At 42.6% G+C, this 18,432-nt stretch overlaps 1 protein-coding gene across 3 annotated transcripts in view; it reads right to left on the bottom strand.

Moving 5' to 3' along the window:
- The window catches only part of AMFR (autocrine motility factor receptor), a 38,650-nt gene extending 24,415 nt beyond the window's left edge, over nucleotides 1-14,235 (bottom strand). Inside the window, exons 1-3 of one of the 3 annotated variants that reach the window (XM_064274010.1) lie at nucleotides 13,957-14,235; nucleotides 3,289-3,381; nucleotides 921-1,085 (exon numbers count right to left, since the gene is read on the bottom strand). In XM_064274010.1, the coding sequence (XP_064130080.1) occupies nucleotides 921-1,085; nucleotides 3,289-3,381; nucleotides 13,957-14,202 (504 nt within the window). In that variant the 5' untranslated portion in view covers nucleotides 14,203-14,235. Of the gene's footprint in view, nucleotides 1-920; nucleotides 1,086-3,288; nucleotides 3,382-5,233; nucleotides 5,253-13,956 lie in introns of those variants that run through there. The other 2 variants (XM_064274009.1, XM_064274011.1) reach the window with 2 other exon arrangements.
- Nucleotides 14,236-18,432: the final 4,197 nt, after the last annotated feature.

The raw sequence follows: 18,432 nt of genomic DNA, 5'->3' as shown, positions 1-18,432 counted from the left end.
GGACATTGCTAGTCTGCTCAGGGCTAGGTCAACTGAAATGTAATTAGGGTGCAGATTTTCTACTGATGCAATGTTATGTTAAGTAATAGCTTAGAAAAGAAGGCCTGGAGCTGTGAGTCCTAAGGAAGTAGCTATAGGTAACAAACTAGTTTGGGAGGTTAAAAGCTGTGTTGGTGCCCAGGGATAGGTGTTGAACTATGAAAGAGCTTAAGGCTTTGAGAGTGAGATTAACTCACACAGAGGTGCAAGGGAACTGGTTAAAAAGGGGCAAACATGATTGCCGTAGGTTTAACCAAGAGGCAGCCTTGTAGGCGCACACTGCCTGGGATCCATGAGAGACTAGATCAGGAGCACCAATGAGTGAGGGTTCACCTGCATGGCTCTGATCTGAAGCTGAGAGGCAGATCTTGTACCCAGGCAGAAAAGGATTCTGCTTCTCCAGGGACCAAGGAAGCTGAGAGAGAGAATTCAGTCCTGGCCTAGGGGTGGAAACAGCGTAAACCAGTCAGAAAGAATCCCAAGAATCAAGGTAGGGAGGGGAAAAATAATCTAAAGAGGTCAGTTTTTACGCAATGTATGTATATGTAGATTTCCTTGTACCATGATTGACGCAGTTTGCGTAGATGAGCTGGCCCCATGTGGGCAGTAGTGTAATATCCTATGGGGAAAGGGAGGAAATCTCCTGAGGAGACACCCTGAACCTGAGCTGCTGCAGAAGGCTCCTTAAGAAACAGGCATCCAGGAGCCTTCCCCTCGAGTGCCACCCCAAGCATGCCAAGCATGTCTATTGTGGCTCATTCCTACTACAGAATTCAAACCTAGGAGACGTGTGACTGTGAGTCGGAATCAACTCCATGGCAATGGGTTTGGTTGTTCTGTTTTGTTTTTTAAGTAAGCAAAGAGCTGGACTAAAAACTCACATATTCAAATCGGTCCTTGCAGAGCTGAACCATCAGATGCAGAAACACAAGCCCAGCAAACCAAAGGCACCACATGACCACCTCTTCCACTGTCTGGACATTCAGCACACCAAAAATGAAAATGAACTTGTAGAAAATAAAATTCCAAAACTTGTCTTTGAGGTGCTGAAAAGAAAAAGTTTATAAAGGTGAGTACCGTCACACCTAACCTAGTTCAGAGACGCTAACAAAACAAAAGCTGGTTTCTATGGAGAAAATACTCTGTACTTAGTGTTCTAATAATTTTCCACAAGAAAACAGAAGACAAAGAAAAAAGGGAGCACCCTCAAGATGAACAGAGGTGAAATCAAAAAAACCAAACTAGTGAATAGAGGTGAGACACCCAGAGAATAATTTGTAGACTTTGGACTATAACCCTGAATCAGTCATGAAATTACTGTCCTTTTTTTTTTTCTTTTAAAGCCATTAAAAAGGGTAGTGAACATTATGGAGCACAGTTCTACTCTGACATACATGGGGTTGCCATGAGTTGGAGTCAAGTAACAACAACTGGCTAAGTTTTTCACTTAAAAAAAAAATCTGAAGCAAAGAAGTCAAAATGATAACATTTCATCAAGATTGGTGGAGGGGTTTCATTACACTATTTTCTATATCGGGGATGGCTGAATCATTTTACAATAAAAATATTTTAAAGTAAAAAAAAAAAAAGGGTGGTGATATTAGTCCAGCCCCTTATGTATTAAGAAATGAAAATACCTTAGATTGTCAAGGCACAATAGAAAAGAATGGCAAATTAGACTCTTTTTCATTTTTTAAAAAACATTCTTCAGATTAAAAAATAACAGACGTAAAAAAAAAAAAATTCATTTGCCAGTCCAAATAAAGTATAAAAAAATTAAAATAAAATGCCTTACCATTTGTATGCCTTTTTCTTGTCTCTTCCCATATACAAAATACCTTAATTTTTGTACACAGCTTTCCTTCACTTATCATACTGTGAGAATATCACCAATGCTGAACATACCATTGTAATGACTACAGTTGTTTTTTCCACCACTCGGAAAACATTGTAATGAATGTCTTTGTACCTATGCGTTTCTATTTCTTCAGCATTATTGAACCAAAGTTAGATTTTTTATGATTTTTCACACACACTGTCCATCAGCTTTCCAAAGCAGTTGTGTGAGTATATGCTCAGCAGTGTGTAAGTGTACCTTTTCTGTACTCTTTCCTACATTGAGGACCTCCAGTTTTAAAAATCTTTACAATCCTGAAAAAAAAGGGGGGGGCAATAAAAGGGGTCTAGCCCTACCAGGTATTCAATATACTATCAACTCATCTATGAAAGACCTCTGGGGTTGATATTTTAGAGAAAGTGCCAAATACTCCCTAATGAAAAATCTCAGAAAACAGAAGAGTCCTGCTCTGATGGCGCTCAAGGGCTCAACCACGCAGTAACTACATTTCACCTCTAACTTAGGACTTGGATTGAAAGTAAGGAAAGACTTTGAAAAAGCAGTAGAGTCACTGTTGTACTTTTAAAGAAGTTCCTGTGTCTTATCGCTGTGACAAAATAGTGCAAAATACAGTTTGTTTTTTTTCAGCTGTCATTTTGAATGTCAGGTCTGAATCTTTATTTTAAAACGCACCATTCTCCACTAAAATCCTTGGGGAACTACAAATCTGTAGAATATCCTTGAACATAATTCTTCATTGAAAGCATCCCTTGCCCATATATATATATTCTAAGAGTCATGTTCCAATGCCAATCTCACCTGAAACAAGAACAAGCCACCTAATTTTCTCCTTGTAAGCCAATGAATCTTAATTTACTTTTCCGGGAAAAAAAGCACTCAAATTCTTTTGGAAAAGAATTCACATTTTAAAGAGGGATATTTATTTATGATCACTCAAACTAGGACAAATCTATGCTTCTTTAAAAACTACATTCATAAAAGTCATGGGAAAAATAGTTATAAAGAACTATACTGGCACAACCGGCTACACTCAACATGCACTGTGGATTACATAGATAAAAGTACAGTGTCAATGCTAGACTTCCTGATTCTGCTAAATATGCTAAGGTTACGTACAGAACGCCCTTTTTCTTAGGAAACACATACTAAAGTACATGGAGGTAAAAGGATATGATGTCAATAACATAAATGGATCCCAAAAAATACGCATATATAAATAAAACGCAAAGTTATGCAAATGGGACAAAATGTTAACTGTTTAAAAGATGCATGAAAATTCTTTGTAATATTCGTGCAACTTTTCTGTAAGTTTAAAATTATACCGAATAAAAAGTGGGGGGAAAATTCTGGTCACAAGAATCAATTCTCCCTGTCACCTGTGCTTGACTTACCTGTCTTTCGCTCACTCGAAGGGGACCGAACACAATACACTGGATTAGCTTTGCCACCAACATCAAAATACAGCAAGCAGTATTTACCAGGACCTGCACACAAACCAGAAAGAAGTTTATTTTTTTCCTGTTGAGAAATAAAAGCAGCTCTAGAAATTTTATTTTAGGAATTCCGCTGTTGTTTGCAATGACTTAGCTTTCCCAATGCTCTACCAGTGCAAAATAAGTAATATTCTAAGGGGCACACTTTTATGGGCTGGGGGCAGAAATGAGGAGCAAGGAGCAGAGGTACCAGCTTTCCAGTCAATTCACAATTGCCTGTCCCAATATATACCTTCCGGCAGGACACCTTTCCTTTCCTTCTTAACTATATGTAAAGTGGAGACAACTCGTCACTGCCTCCTAAGTACAACATTTTCTATATTAAGATTTTGATAGCCTTGAAGAAAACTGTTCTAGAAATTGAATTTGTTATGAACAGTAAAATCCAGCACCAAATATCCCACCCTGTCAAATAAATAGAAACCCTGGTGGTGTGGTGGTTAAGAGCTAATGAAAAGGTTAGCAGTTCGAATCCACCAGGCACTCCTTGGAAACTCTATGACACAGTTCTACTCCGTCCTGTAGGGTTATGAGTCAGAACTGACTCAACGGCAACAGGTTTGGTTTTTTTTCTGTCAAACAAATAGAAGGTGGGAGAGAGGTAGCTGGTGGTCAGGAAGAAATTATAAAACCACGAAGAACTGAGAATTAAAATATATATATATATATTTTAACATGCTGCAATGGAACAATCTGCCAACCAAAAGACAGCTGTTCTCCATGCTTGGGGATGGGCTTAACATCAAGGTTCTGGGGCAAATGTGGAAACCAGGAAGAAGAAAACTGGCAGGAGGGGTGAGAACTGAAAGGCAACCACGGATACCAATGCAAAACCGTGGCCTTCTTCAACAGGTGGTGGGAAAAGTCTCTTTTTTAAAAAATAATTAAGTCATGGACATCCTTACACCTAAATAACAAATCTAATGCTTACAAAATGGAAGAGCAGGCCGACCCTGACCAAGAGGCTAGCGTGGCATATCACGTTATTGATACTGAAATGATGTGTAAAACTCAGTGTGGATCCCAAAAAGCCAAAAGGACCTTGATAAAGACCATCTTCATCACGACTTTTATTGAAAGCAAATGAAAATGAACACCAATTCAACATAAAGGCTGCTTCAATCTTTGATTTGCTAAATTTACAGGAAAGCAGTCATTCTTCCCTCTACTTTTATAAGAAGCAAATGATTTAAAAAAAAAAAAAAAATGACTGAAGAGAAAGCAAGCTCCAGTGTCCTAAGATATCTTCAGGTTCTTCTTAGTACCTTATACCATCCACCCGTTTGCTGAAAACACATAATGGCAGCCCTGATTAATTACAAAAAGATTAAACTATGTTTAGTTCTATTCTGTCCAATGGAGCGAGGAAGAGTGTGATATATTTTTAAAGGACTAAGACAAAAACAGTTCTGCAAAAATAAAAGAAAACAAACTATGCTGATACTTAAATCCTTCAAATAACCAGGAAAAAAAATTAATTACCCAAAACACCCTGTATCTCTAATTCCTGAATTCCTATGGAGAGGCCGTATTCAAAACATAGCTTGGAATACTAATTTTTAGAGAGAAAAAAGAAACATGTTTAAAAAAGGCTCATCTTTATTGTGCTACATAAACCAGTCAATTGGAACCTAGGCCATATTAACTAACAGTAATGTCATAAGACAAAACCACAACCACAACCTCTCATGTCACATCCCCCAGCCAAACAGAATTTTAGAGGTCAGCCAAGCATCCTCCAGTCTAATCACAACAGATCTTTTTTTAAAAAAAAAAAACCCTTCTGTTTTTGCATGTAGGTATATGCGGTCAAGAATTATACGCAGAATTGGTCTCAACCCACCTGGATCAAAGGAGAATGAAGAACACCAAGGACACAAGGTAATTACGAGCCTATGAGACAGAAAGGGCCACATGAACCAGAGACTACATCATCTTGAAACCAGAGGAACTAGATAGTACCTGGCCATAACCGATGACTGCCCTGACAGGGAACACAACAAAGAACCCCTGAGGGAGCAGGAGAGCAGTGGGATGCAGACCCCAAATTCTCATAAAAAGACCAGACTTAATGGTCTGACTGAGACTGGAAGGACCCCGGTGGTCATGGCACCCAGACTTTCTGTTGGCCCAGGACAGGAATCATTCCTGAAGCCAACTCTTCAGACACGGATTGGACTGGACAACGGGTTGGAGAGGGATGCTGGTGAGGAATGAGCTTCTTGGATCAGGTGGGCACTTGAGACTATGTTGACATCTCCTGCCTGGAGGGGAGATGAGAGGGTAGAGGGGGTTAGAAGCTGGCGAAATGGACACGAAAAGAGACAGTGTCTCATTAGGAGAGTAATTGGGCGCATGTAGCAAGGTGTATATAAGTTTTTATGTGAGAGACTGACTTGATTTGTAAACTTTCACTTAAAGCACAAAAATTATAAAAAAAAAAAAAAAAAGAATTATATGCAGAGTGAAGAAAACTGAAGACTCAAGAGAGCCTTAGTCCAAAGGACTAACTAGTCCAAAGGACCAATGGACCATATAAACCACAGCCCACACAACCCCAAGACCAGAAATACTAGATGGTGCCTGGTTACCACTGCCAACTGCTCTGACTGGGATCACAACACAGGGCTCTGGACAGAGTGGGAGAAAACTGTAGAACAAAATATCAAATTTACCAAAAAAAAAAAAAAAAAAAGACTTAATGGTCTGACAGAGACTAGAGTAACTCCCGAGGCTACGGCCCTATCATACCCTTTCAGCCTGGAACTAAAGCCATTCCCAGAGAACACCTTCCAGCCAAACAGACAAGCACATAATATAAATGGTAATACCCAAGAGGAATGTACTCCTTAGAACAATCAATTATATCAGATCAAAAGGGCAGTATGTGCCCAAAAGCAAAGATGAGAAGGCAGGGAGGGGCAGAAAATCAGGACCAAAGAAAACAGGGAGCCCAGGGCAGAAATGAGGAGCGTGGTGATATATTGAGGGGACTACAACCAATGTCTTGGGGCATTCTGTGTACAAATTGTTGAATGGGAAACTATTTTGTCCTGGAAACCTTCACCTAAAGCACAATAAAATATTTAAAAATAATTTGAAAAGCACATTAACAATAACTGATAACTATTCTATTTGGGGAAACCCTGGTGGCATAGGCTGCTAACCAAAGGGTCGGCAGTTCGAATCTGCCAGGTGCTCCTTGGAAACTCTGTGGGGCAGTTCTACTCTGTCCTATAGGGTCGCTAGGAGTCAGAATCGACTCTACAGCACTGGGTTTGGTTTTTGGTGTTATTCTATTTGGAGGCCTCATGGGCACAGTGGTTAAGAGCTCGGCTGCTAACCAGAAGGCTAGTAGTTCAAATCCACCAGCTGCTCCCTGGAAACCCTGTAGGGCAGTTCTACTCTGGCCTATAGGGTAGCTTTGAGTCGGAATTGACTCAATGGAAACAGATTTTGTTTTTTTATTTGGTATTCTATTTATACAAAAATGTCTTAATTTCAAAAATATTGTGCCCTTTTGCCAGGCATATAACTTCTCAACTTCAAAACTGACAAAGGTTTGAAAAACTGCAAACACTGGAGGAAACATAATTGTAGCACCTCACGAAAAGCAAATTCCAAATGAGATGCTTTTAAGTCTGTTAGAAAATATTCTTATAGAATCAGCGCTTCACCCCAGATTTAAATCCCCAGATGCACGGGACAAACCTTCTAACCTCCTACAATCATAAGAATCCCTTCCAGCAAGGCTGAGCTGCACCGCTACCTTATCTATTCAGGCAGCAGTAAAAGTACGAACTTATCTACTAATTAGCCAGCTAATTTTTCCTTGCAGACAGAGTCCAAACTTCATCTAAGTATAAGGAGCTTCACTGGAGGAAAATGGTAAACACTTAAATGTCCACCAGTGAGACTAGTTCAACAAACTGTAAAACATTCGTTCAATGGAAAACCACAAAGCCCGTAAAACTAACTCAGCAATTCTATATTTACTAACATTATATGGTAATGCTAAATAAGACAACCTCTTCACTTAAAAAAAGCAAAATGTAGAGACATGATCACTATGCTAGCCTCTGTATAAAAAAAGAAAGAATATGTATACATACACGCTTGTATAATACAAACTGTCAAGGACATGGGCAATTTGGGTATTTCTCAATCTCCTACTTAACAGCGGTACCAGCTACAAGGAACTGGTTAACGGCCACATCTGGGGCAGGGAGGCAGGTGTTGGGGAGAAAGAGGAGAAGATTTACTTTTCACCGTATGCCATTTCTGTACTTTTTAACTTTTGTACCCTGAACATTTATTATCTAATTTTTTTAATTAAATTTTTAAAAGTTTAGAATCTACTAGACTTATCTGACCAGTTCTGAAATTCCACGTTTATTTTTCTCACTATATGACAGGATGTTGATAAGTAACAAACCAAAACTGGGTGGACTAAGTCAAAAGTTATCCTGTGAGAACACACACTACGTCTACTATATTAAAGTATTCAAAGGAGCCCTAGTGGCACAATGATTAAGCACTTGGCTGCTAACCAAAAGGTTGGTGGTCCGAACCCACCAGTAGCTCCATGGGAGAAAGGTCTGCTATATCTCCTCCCATAAAGATTACAGCCTAGAAAACCCTATGAGGCAGTTCTGCTCTGTCTTATGGGGTCACTATGAGTTGAAATCACTGTGAGTTGTACCTGACAACAAAGTACTTCAGAAAATTTCTCATACCTATAGCACTGTTAATAAAAAAAGAAAATTTAATATTTTAAACCTTAATAAATGCCTTTAGTTTTTATTAACCTATACAAAATAAATGTCCCTAAGCAGTCTGTGCAGCCCTGGTGGCACAGTGGTTAAGCGTTTGGCTGTTAAGCAAAAGCTTCTTGGAAACCCTGTGGGGCAGTTCTACTCTGTTCTATAGGGTCGCTACAAGACAGAATCGACTCAACAGCAGTGGGAAGCAGTCTTTAACAGGTCAGAAGGTAGTGATCCAAGATACCCCCACTTAATCAAATTTAAGCTAATTCCCGTTACTCTAAGGCCCTGCAAGAAATTTCCCTCCCAGAATGGTTCTACTGTTCCTCTGAAAAACGAAAACTAAATTATAAGACTGTTCGGCCTGCTAGGAAAAGGGAGGAGAGTGATACAGATGGATTAGCCACGTTTTTCACTGTGTAACGGTGGAGGTATTTTTGACCCTGAAAAATGCTGGCCACCAGTGGGGTACCATTTTTGAGCTTGTAATGAAATGTGGTTGAACTACTGGGAACTGTTTCAAGGACATGATCAATTTGGATATTTCTTAGTCTCCTACTTAACACCAGCACTAACTACTCCCCTCCAGCCCACGTGCAGGTCAATTCCCTTTCAGGACAATAGGTATCGTTACCTCTCAGCAAGCTCCCAGTGACAAGTATAAAATGTCAATAAAATATGAACATTCACACTCAGTCCCTCTTACTACATCAGTGACTGTGTTCCTCTTTTCAAAATATTAAGGAAGTAAGATTATGTATACAAGCACCTGGCACAGTACAGTCAAATAGCAGCCCCCTTCCTCCAATGCCCCCTAAGATTTTTCCTCTATTTCTAATTTTTATCCAGGTTTATATCCAATTATTTGTGAGGCTAGTCTTTTCTTCTTCTGCTGCCCCAACATTTCTGGAGATAACATTTTCCTCTATCTTTGGAATACCAGACTCATAAAGACGCAAGCCTAGTAAGTCACTTTCAGCTCTGCCATTTTCTGATTATGTGAAAACAGACTCTAAAGCAGCGGTCAGGAACTTCTGTAAAGCCTGTTGTTTTGGGTGCCATCAAGTCAATTCTGACTCACAGTAACCCCATGCAACAGGGTAGAACTGCCCCATAGGGTTTCCTAGGCTGTAATATTTATGGGGGCAGATCATCAGGTCTTTTCTCCTGTGGAGCTGCTGGGGGGTTCGAAACACCAAGCTTTCAGTTAGCAGCTGAGCACTTAACTGTTGACCCACCACGGCTGCTTTGTGAAGGGCTATCAGACAGTAAACATTTTAGGCTTTGCAGGCCACACGCTCTGTCACAATATTCTTATAAATGCAAAAACCATTCATAGCTCACAGGCTGTATAAAAACAGGTGCAGGTCACATCAGCCACCACAGTTGGACAATCACTGCTCTAAATGAATGGTCAGTCCGCTTTTATCCTTCTCGTCTTCAGTGATTTTTTTTTTCCCCTTAAGACTTCTATTTAAATTATACAATCTGTATATACTTGAGTCAGAACTTTAACATTTGTTTCATATTTCTATTTCTCCATTTTACCATGTCCTGCTCTTAACAATTTTAGAAGCTAATACATTAAAAAGTAATGAAAATGATGAGTAAGAATAAAGAAGTGTGCAAAAACACCTGAACAATCACAGAATGGATCAAGAGATACTTTAATGGAAACAGCAGTTTGAACGATATAAAATAAGCCTAGAAATGAATAATGATGAAATAAAAAATTTCTTAGGAATAAAATTTTAGCACGGAAGTTGGAAAAGACATGGAGAAACAAGTGATCACGTCAAATGCAGGTATGTGGTGTAAGAATCCTGGAGCCTCCCTCAGACCTGTTCTCAATGTTCATGCCAGAGGCCCATCTGGAGAGGCCTCCTTGTCAGGAAGTAGTTCTAGGTCATTAGATCTCCTGGCCTCTTCCCGTTCTACATAAACTCTACATAAATCCGTCTTACACATTGCTTCCATAAACTGTCCCCTGAAATAACTGTCTCATCATGACAGGGCCCGCCCCCCTTGCTCCATCACTGGCTTTCCACGCCCACAAAATACTGTTCACACTCCTTGGCAGAGCAGACAAGGTTTACATAATCTGGCCTTGGCCCTACACCCCATCTCTTCCCTAGGTCAGTTTCTCAAACACGAAACCAGTTGCCATTAAGTCAATTTCAACTAGTGGTGACCACATGTGCCAGAGGAGAGCTGGGGTCCACAGGGTTTTCAGTGGAGTTTTTGGAAGTAGATTGCCAGGCCAAGCTTTCGGTTAGCAGTCAAGAGCGTTAACCATTCTCAAACATTAGTGTGCCTAACATCTGCTCTGTTGTTGTCAGCTCCCTGAAGTCGACGCCATGTCTGCAGAGTAGAACTGCTCTACAGGGTCTTCAAGGCCTGTGACCTTTCAGAAACAGATTGCCAGGCCTTACTTCCAAGGTGCCTCTGGGTGCATGTGAACTGCCGGCCTTTCAATTTAAGTAGTCCAATGCTTAGCCATTTGTGCCACTAGATTGCAAGGCCCCACCTTTCTCCCTGAAATTGATCTCCCTAGCTGACCCTGAGAAACTATATTGTATAAGTACCCAGGTGACATCGAATAAGAAGGCCAGAAGTGCACATTCTGAGAAAAAAAAACATCCCGAGGGGATGCTCATCTCTACCTTTCTCTCACAGCAGGGTCACTTCCCCCCACCACCTGTAATCCCTGGGGCTCCCCTTCACCTTCCCTACCTCCCTCCTGAATCGGAAAAATCAACGGATTTTTAACTTAACAGCCCAGTTTACTGACAGCTCTTCATATATCCTGCACTGTCTTCCTCACACCGTACTGAACTTCACATGCTGTGTTCTGTGCCTGGAATAACCTTCTTGTGAAGATAACTTCCCAACTTGCAAGACTAGGTTCAAATGCCATTTTCCATGAGTCCTTCCCTAGGCAGAATTAATTCTCACTTTCCCCAAAGCTCACCATATTTTGTTTATAAATCTGTTATCAGTTAGCAAATTTTGCCTTGTTATTTGTATATGAGTCGCTTTGAGGTTAGGGGGGAAATGTTCACAGCTATGACCTTCAAAGTGCCAAAAAATGTACCTTTGAAAAGTTTTGAGTCGTTTGTTTATCTAAAACTTCGTAAGATGCTATCCAAAGCAAACCCGTTGCCCTGTCCAGTTGATTCTGACTTACAGCAACCCTATAGGACAGAGAATTGCCCCACAGGGTTTCCCCAGGCTAACAGTTAGGGAAGCAGACTGCTAAATCTTTCTCCTGTGGAGCAGCTGGTGGGTTCGAACCACTGGCCTTTGGGTTAGCAGCCAAGCACTTTAACAACTGTGCCACCTGGACCCCTTAAGATGCTAATAGATTTGTATCATTCCAAAATTGTACTCTACAGAGATAACTTGTAGAGAGATGCCAATATGTAAAATAATAGCTTGCAGGATTTGCAGAAGGAGCTGTTTTTTGTTTTCTCTCCTTTGGCCTTAGTGGGCAGGGTTTTATAAAAAACTGAATCTGAATGCCTCAGGCAGGGCACCAAAAGGATCCATTTCCACAACGGACCCACCACATATTTACTCAATAATGTTATCTGTCAGGCCACCAAAGGCTTTTGACCTTGTGAACCCTACTTGGCTGCTAAAGCAGCAACTAAGTGGGTAAGGAGGAAAACTTACAGAGCACACATGCAGAGTCTCAGAAACCACAGAAGGCCAGCATGAACACGTGAAAACCAAAGAAAAAAGGTGGAAAACGGTTAAGAAGATCAACTGAGAAATGAAGGTATTATCAACAGATAGGAAGAAATGATAAGGTTACGTGAGGCAACACTGCTACTGAAAAAGCTGAGAAGAAAGAAATTTTCTTAAAAATAATTTTCACAGAAAAATCAACAGATTTTACATAGTATTTGATGAAGAGGTATTAACCTTGGAATCTGAACACCGGCTTTGTAAGAAGAAACTCCTAAAGGAAAAAAAAATCATTAAACAATACTAGTGGTTGTTATATAAGTACAATAGCAGTTCTTTCTCAAAGGCTTTTTTATATCTCTGACTTAAAAAATATATCAAAGACTACATTATAATCTTAACATTTGTCAAAGGCACTCTTCACTTCAAATTGTTTACCTGCCAACTCAAATGCAAAAGCAGATTTGAGAGCAAGAGATGAGTTCTCTCTCTTCTCCAGTCTTTGGCAGCTTTACACAGCCGTAGAGGAATGGAACTTCACCCTTCATCACCTTCTAGTAATCTCTACATCAGAAGGACCAGGAGACTTCATTCCACAGCCCCCAGAGTTCATAAATCCCACTGCTTCCTGATGAAGCACAGTGGGATTAATTATAACAAATGAGTTGTATATCATTCTATCAGCCTGGAATATTAATCCCTCAGTCATTTACAGGCTACTTTCAACCTCAAAAGGTTAAGCACTTGGCTGCTAAGGAAAAGGTTGGTGGTTTGAACTCAACCAGTGGCTCCGTGGGAGAAAGACCCGACTATCTGCTTCCCTTCCCTAAAAGATTAAAAAAATCCTATGGGGCAATTCTACCCTGTCACATGGAGTCTCTATGAGTCCAAATCCACCCGACAGCACACAACAACTCAAGCCCAAATGGGAACCTGAGAAAGAGACAAGATCCAAAACGTGGATGTAAAACCCCCAGTGACTAAATCTTGGAGTCACTTTTCTGATCACTGTGGAGTTTATATAACAGGCATTCAAAGTCCAGGTGGAAGCAAAATTCTTTAGCCAAAATACAGTTGACCTGCCCAGCCTGAAATTATCTGTTTTCATAAATGAGACAAACACGTATGCCTTGTAAATGCTGCTTATCTTGCACTGGCAGGCAAGCTGGAAGTCTTGTTTTAAAATGGATCACTAGAAGGAGAAATCCCAAGTTAAAATAAAGAGCAGCCTCTTGACCCCGAATGCTGTGTTACCCTGCTTCCAACATCAAAGAAAACCGTCATGAATCATCAGGTAAGGGCAGCAAGAGACGAAGCACAGTTGTGTCCTTTTTTTTTTTTTAATAGCACCCAAAGAAGACGAGCAAATACCAAGTGGCAGTAAAAAGTTGTGAGAGACGGCCGCCCTCCCAACAGCAATGTCCAAACACAACGAAATGCCTAAAATTCCCCCATACTCAGCTTCTGAATTCTCCCATCCCTTGTAGCTATGAGTCGGAATCGACTGCACAGCAGCGGGTTTGGGTTTTGGGTTTGTTTGTTTTGCCCTGTCCTTTTCACTGGAAACCCGCTAATAACTTACTCATGCCAGACCCAGTCAGAAAAGCCTTTCAACTTCTGTCCACTTACTCTAACGCTCCCAGTAGCTGACTCCTGATCCTCACCTCCCCGCTGAACCTGACCTGAGGTCTTCTGATTTCCTTCCCCAGGGTCCCTCAGATACCCCACCCTGTCCCCACCTTTTACTTGCACCCCTTCCTCCCCCGAGTACCCTAACCCCTTCCTGCCGTCCCTGCGCTGTCTCCCCTGCCCCGGGCCTGGCCTCTTCGACCCGCGCGCGCCCCCACCACGCCTCCTCGACACCTTCCTCAAGCCCCCAACTTCCTAGGGCCGCCCCCTCCTCACGCCCTCACCCCATCTTCTGCCCACCGCGGGCCCACTCCAACCCCTCAACCCTCTCCTTCCGCGAGCGCAGTCTCGGTCCCCCGGCCCCAGGCCCCCGCACACGGTGGTCCCGTGGGGAGGCCACGCCCCCCATGGATAATGGGTGACGGGGCGCCCCCGCCCCGCTTGCCCCGTCCACCTCTGCGGGGCCAGTGGCAGCCTCGCTCACCCACACGAAGAGGCTGTCCGAGAGCAGGTACTGGGCCACGTCGCGGGCCCGGGGGCCCCCGGCGTCCGCCCGGCTGGGAGCGGGCTGCTCCGACTCGCCGGGCCCGGGCCCGGGCCCGGCCTCGGCCTCGGGCTGGCTGAGGGCGCGGTAGGCGCTGACGATGGTGCCGAGCAGGGCCAGGCCGCTGAGGCCCGTGTAGGTACGGAGGCTGGGCCAGGGGAAGCGCTCGAGGAAGAGCAGCGGCATGGCGGCAGCGGCGGCCTCCAGACCCCAGGCCTCCCCGCGCTGCGGCCGGGCTCCTGCGGCGGCCTCGCGAAAGGCGCCCGCGGCCTCTGGCGTCGCTCCCGCCGCCGCCGCCGCCGCGCCAGGCCAGGCCGGGCCTCTCCCGGCCGTTCGCGCCGCTCGGCTCCGCCCCGCGCCGCTCCCGCTGCTGCCCCTGCCGGCGCAGAAGAGCGTCGGCGGGCTCGGGGCGGGCTGCCGCTTCCAGCGGGGCGCGGGCCGGACGGGCGCGGGGGCGCGGCTTCGTCCCCCGCCCCCTGCCCAGCGCGGCCGCGCTGCCGCCTCCCAGGCCTGGGCCTGGGCCCGGTCCCCGAGAGCCGGCACCCAGCTTCATCCTCCACCGAGTCACCGGCTCGGCCGGGCCGGCGGGCGTGCAGGACACCAGCCCCGGTCCGAGCCAAGGCCGTGACTCAGGCCCTGGGGCGCTGACTGGGCGGCCCAGCCCAGGCCGCCTGGCTGCCCCTCGGGACGCGGGAAAGCCCGGCCACCAGGCCTGCAGCCACTTGCCCTTGGTACCCCTGTGGGCCTAGACTTCCCAGGTGCCTGAAAGAGGAGGCAGTGCTTGGGGAATAATAGAGACCGTGATCACAAAAGCAAGAGTATTAATCTGTAGTCTTAAATTTCTCTGCAATAAATTGTGTTAAATTTCTGCCACTTGCCAGTATTATAGTCTCTATCACAATCTAAAACGAACCTGATTTAGCACGAAATAAAAATGTGTCCCTTCATACACTGCTGGTGGGAATGTAAAATGGTGCAGCTACTTTGAAAAACAGTCTGGCAATTCCTTAAAAAGTTAAACATAAAGTTATCATTTGTTGCAGCAGTTCCACTCTTAGGTATATACCCAAAAGAAATGAAAACATACCAACCACACAAAATCTGTACACATGTTCACAGCAGCAGCAGCTCTAATAATCAAAAGTCCTTATTCATGATACATGGACAACCTGAAAGTCCATCAACTGATGACCGGGTAAACAAAGGGTGCTATATCCATGTTGCCCTGTGTCATCTATTCCAACTCATAATGGCCCTATAGCACAGGAAGGGTTTCCTAGGCTGTAATCTTTACCTGAGCGGATCCCCAGGTCTTTTCTCTGGCAAAGCCAATGGTGGGTTTGAACAGCCAACATTTCAGCCAGCAGCTGAGTGCTTAACCACTGCGCCACCTGGGTTATTTGGTATAGCCATGCAATGGAATATTATTTGCCTTAAAAAAGAATGAAGTACTGATACATGTTATTTGTAAATCATAATTTTCAAGGTTTAACAATTGAGATTGATAAACCTTGAAAACATCATGCTAATAAAAGAAGCCAGACACAGAAGGCCACATATTGTATGATTCCATTAATATGAAATGTCCAGTATAGGCAAATCTATAGAAACAAAGTAGGTTAGTGGTTGCTTAGGGCTGGGGGATATAGGTGACTGGTGCTGTGGGGTGACGGCTAAAGGATACAGAGTTTCTTTTTGAGGTGATGAAAATGTTCTGAAATTGATTGTGGTGATGGTTGTCCAACTTTGTGAATATATGAAAAACCATTGTATTGTACACTTTAAATGATGAATTATCCCAATACATAAAGTATATCTCAATAAAGCTATTACAAGAAAAAAAAAGTTACAAAAAAATTTTTTTCGTTATCTTGGAGTCTTATTCCTCAAATAATGCTTGGCCCAGAGTAGGTCTAGGTGGGTGCAGGAGGTGCCAACTGTACCTGGGTGTCACTGTCCCTCAGAGGGGTGACACCAAAATGACCGTCTATAAAATTTTTGTGCATTGTTTCAGTAGAAATTTTTTATAAAAATATCCCTGTAAAAATGGTACTGGTGAGGAGTGAGCTTCTTGGATCAAGTAGACGCATGAGACTATGTGGGCAGCTCCTGTCTGGAGGGGAGATAAGAAGGCAGAGGGGGGCAGAAGCTGGCTGAATGGACACGGAAACAGGGTGGAGAGAAGGAGTGTGCTGTCCCATTAGGGGGAGAGCAACTAGGAGTATACAGCAAGGTGTATATAAATTTTCCTATGAGAGACTGACTTGATTTGTAAACTTTCACTTAAAGCACAATAAAAGTTAAAAAAAAAAAAAGAAAAAAAAATCCCCGTAGCTAAACCACAAAAAAAACTTTTTGTTAAGCTCAGTTTACATGTATGTATCAATATACCTGCAAGGCTAGAATTCTATGCTAATTGACTTTTTGAACTTTCTAATGCCCTTTGGAAACCCTGGTGGCATAGTGGTTAAGAGCTATGGCTGCTAACCAAAAGGTTGCCAGTTCGAATCCACGCAGCGCTCCTTGGAACTCTATGGGTCAGTTCTACTCTGTCCTATAGGGTTGCTATGAGTTGGAATTGACTCAACAGCAACAGGTTAATGCCCTTCAGTCAGAGTTGCCATTATTATCCGGGTACAATGATGCTTCAAATTATGTAGTTTCATCTCCACGCTATAAGCACTGCTGTCGTTTTCATTCCTGCCGATGTTTTTATAGTTACTGATTTTGTCAAATTTTCCAGTGTTCTAGCTATAGTATTTGTGAAATTATATCAATAATTTTTTTGAGAAAGAAGCAGTAATTAAAGGAAAAGAAGGAGTGATATACAGGAATTATGATTTACAAGTAACATTAGTACAAAAACATTACAAAGGATTCTGTACGGCCTAGTACAGGAGGAGGTGGGGGGTAGCACCATGAGTTACCACACTGGGTAACACCAATCCTAGTGATGCCACTGGTAGGTCCTCAGTAAATATTTGCTCAATCAAGAGGAAAGGACTAAATTATTTGTAAGATCTCTTTCAGGCTAAATAGTCTAAGAGTCTATTAATTAAATACCAAAGAAGGTCTCTCAAGGTTGTTACCAACCACTTTGAAACTTTTAGAAACGTTTTACTAAAGGGGCTATGATGGGACCTCACAGTTTGGTTTTACTGGAGGTCAATTTATACACACACATATTTTATACGAGATCTACAGGAATATTAGACTCCAGTTCCTTTTGGTTGTCTATCCAAGGCCATTTGATTAAAATGCTAGATGTTCTATTTTCTTGATAAAGAAAAGCTTTATTTTGGAAAAACGATGATAGTAATTTTCCAGGGAAGAAAGTGTTCTACTTTATAGGTCAAGATCTGAGCCATGATAATGTTTAAACCACACTAACAGGCGATCCATATTCAATCCAAGTCAAAATATAGGCAGTTACAAAATACTACACCCTATACTTGCATAAATATGGAAGAGATCAATATTTGTGCCTATTCCAAAGAAAGGGGATCCAACAGAATGCAGAAATTATCAAACAATATCATTAACATCACACACAAGTAAAATTTTGCTGAAGATCATTCAAAAGAAGCTGTAGCAGTATATCGACAGGGAACTGCCAGAAATTCAGGCTGGTTTCAGAAGAAGACATGGAACCAGGGATATCACTGCTGATGTCAGATGGGTCCTGGCTGAAAGCAGAGAATACCAGAAGGATGTTTACCTGTGTTTTATTGACTATGCAAAGGCATTCAACTGTATGGACCATAACAAATTATGGATAACATGGCAAAGAATGGGAATTCCAGAACACTTAATTGTGCTCATGAGGAACCTGTACCTAGATCAAGAGGCAGTCATTCAGATAGAACGAGGGGATACTGCGTGGTTTAAATCAGGAAAGGTGTGTGTCAGGTTCATATCCTTTCACCATACCTATTCAATCTGTATGCTGAGCAAATAATCCAAGAAGTTGGACTATATGAAGAAGAATGGGGCATCACAATTGAAGGAAGACTCATTAATAACCTGCACTTTGCAGATGACACGCCTGGCTTGCTGAAAACAAAGAGGACTTGAAGCACTTACTGATGAAGATCAAAGACTACTGCCTTCAGTATAGATTACAACTCAACATAAAGAAAACAAAAATCCTCACAACTGGACCAATAAGCAACATCATGATAAGATGGAGAAAATATTGAAGCTGTCAAGGATTTCATTTTACTTGGATTCACAATCGACGCCCAAGGAATCAAACAACTGAGATCACAACAGAGTGTCCACGACAGAGCCGAAAATTGTAGAACAAAAATCAAATTCACAAAAAAGACCAGGCTTCTTGGTCTGCCAGAGACTGGAGGAACTCCAGAGAGTATGGCCCTAAGAACACCCTTCTGGAACGGAAGCCATTCCTGGAGA

This window comes from Loxodonta africana, chromosome 21, assembly GCF_030014295.1.
Source record: "Loxodonta africana isolate mLoxAfr1 chromosome 21, mLoxAfr1.hap2, whole genome shotgun sequence".
NCBI classification, from domain to species: domain Eukaryota; kingdom Metazoa; phylum Chordata; class Mammalia; order Proboscidea; family Elephantidae; genus Loxodonta; species Loxodonta africana.
Note: the sequence above shows the minus strand (reverse complement) of the source record. Positions and strands in the feature narration are given on the sequence as shown.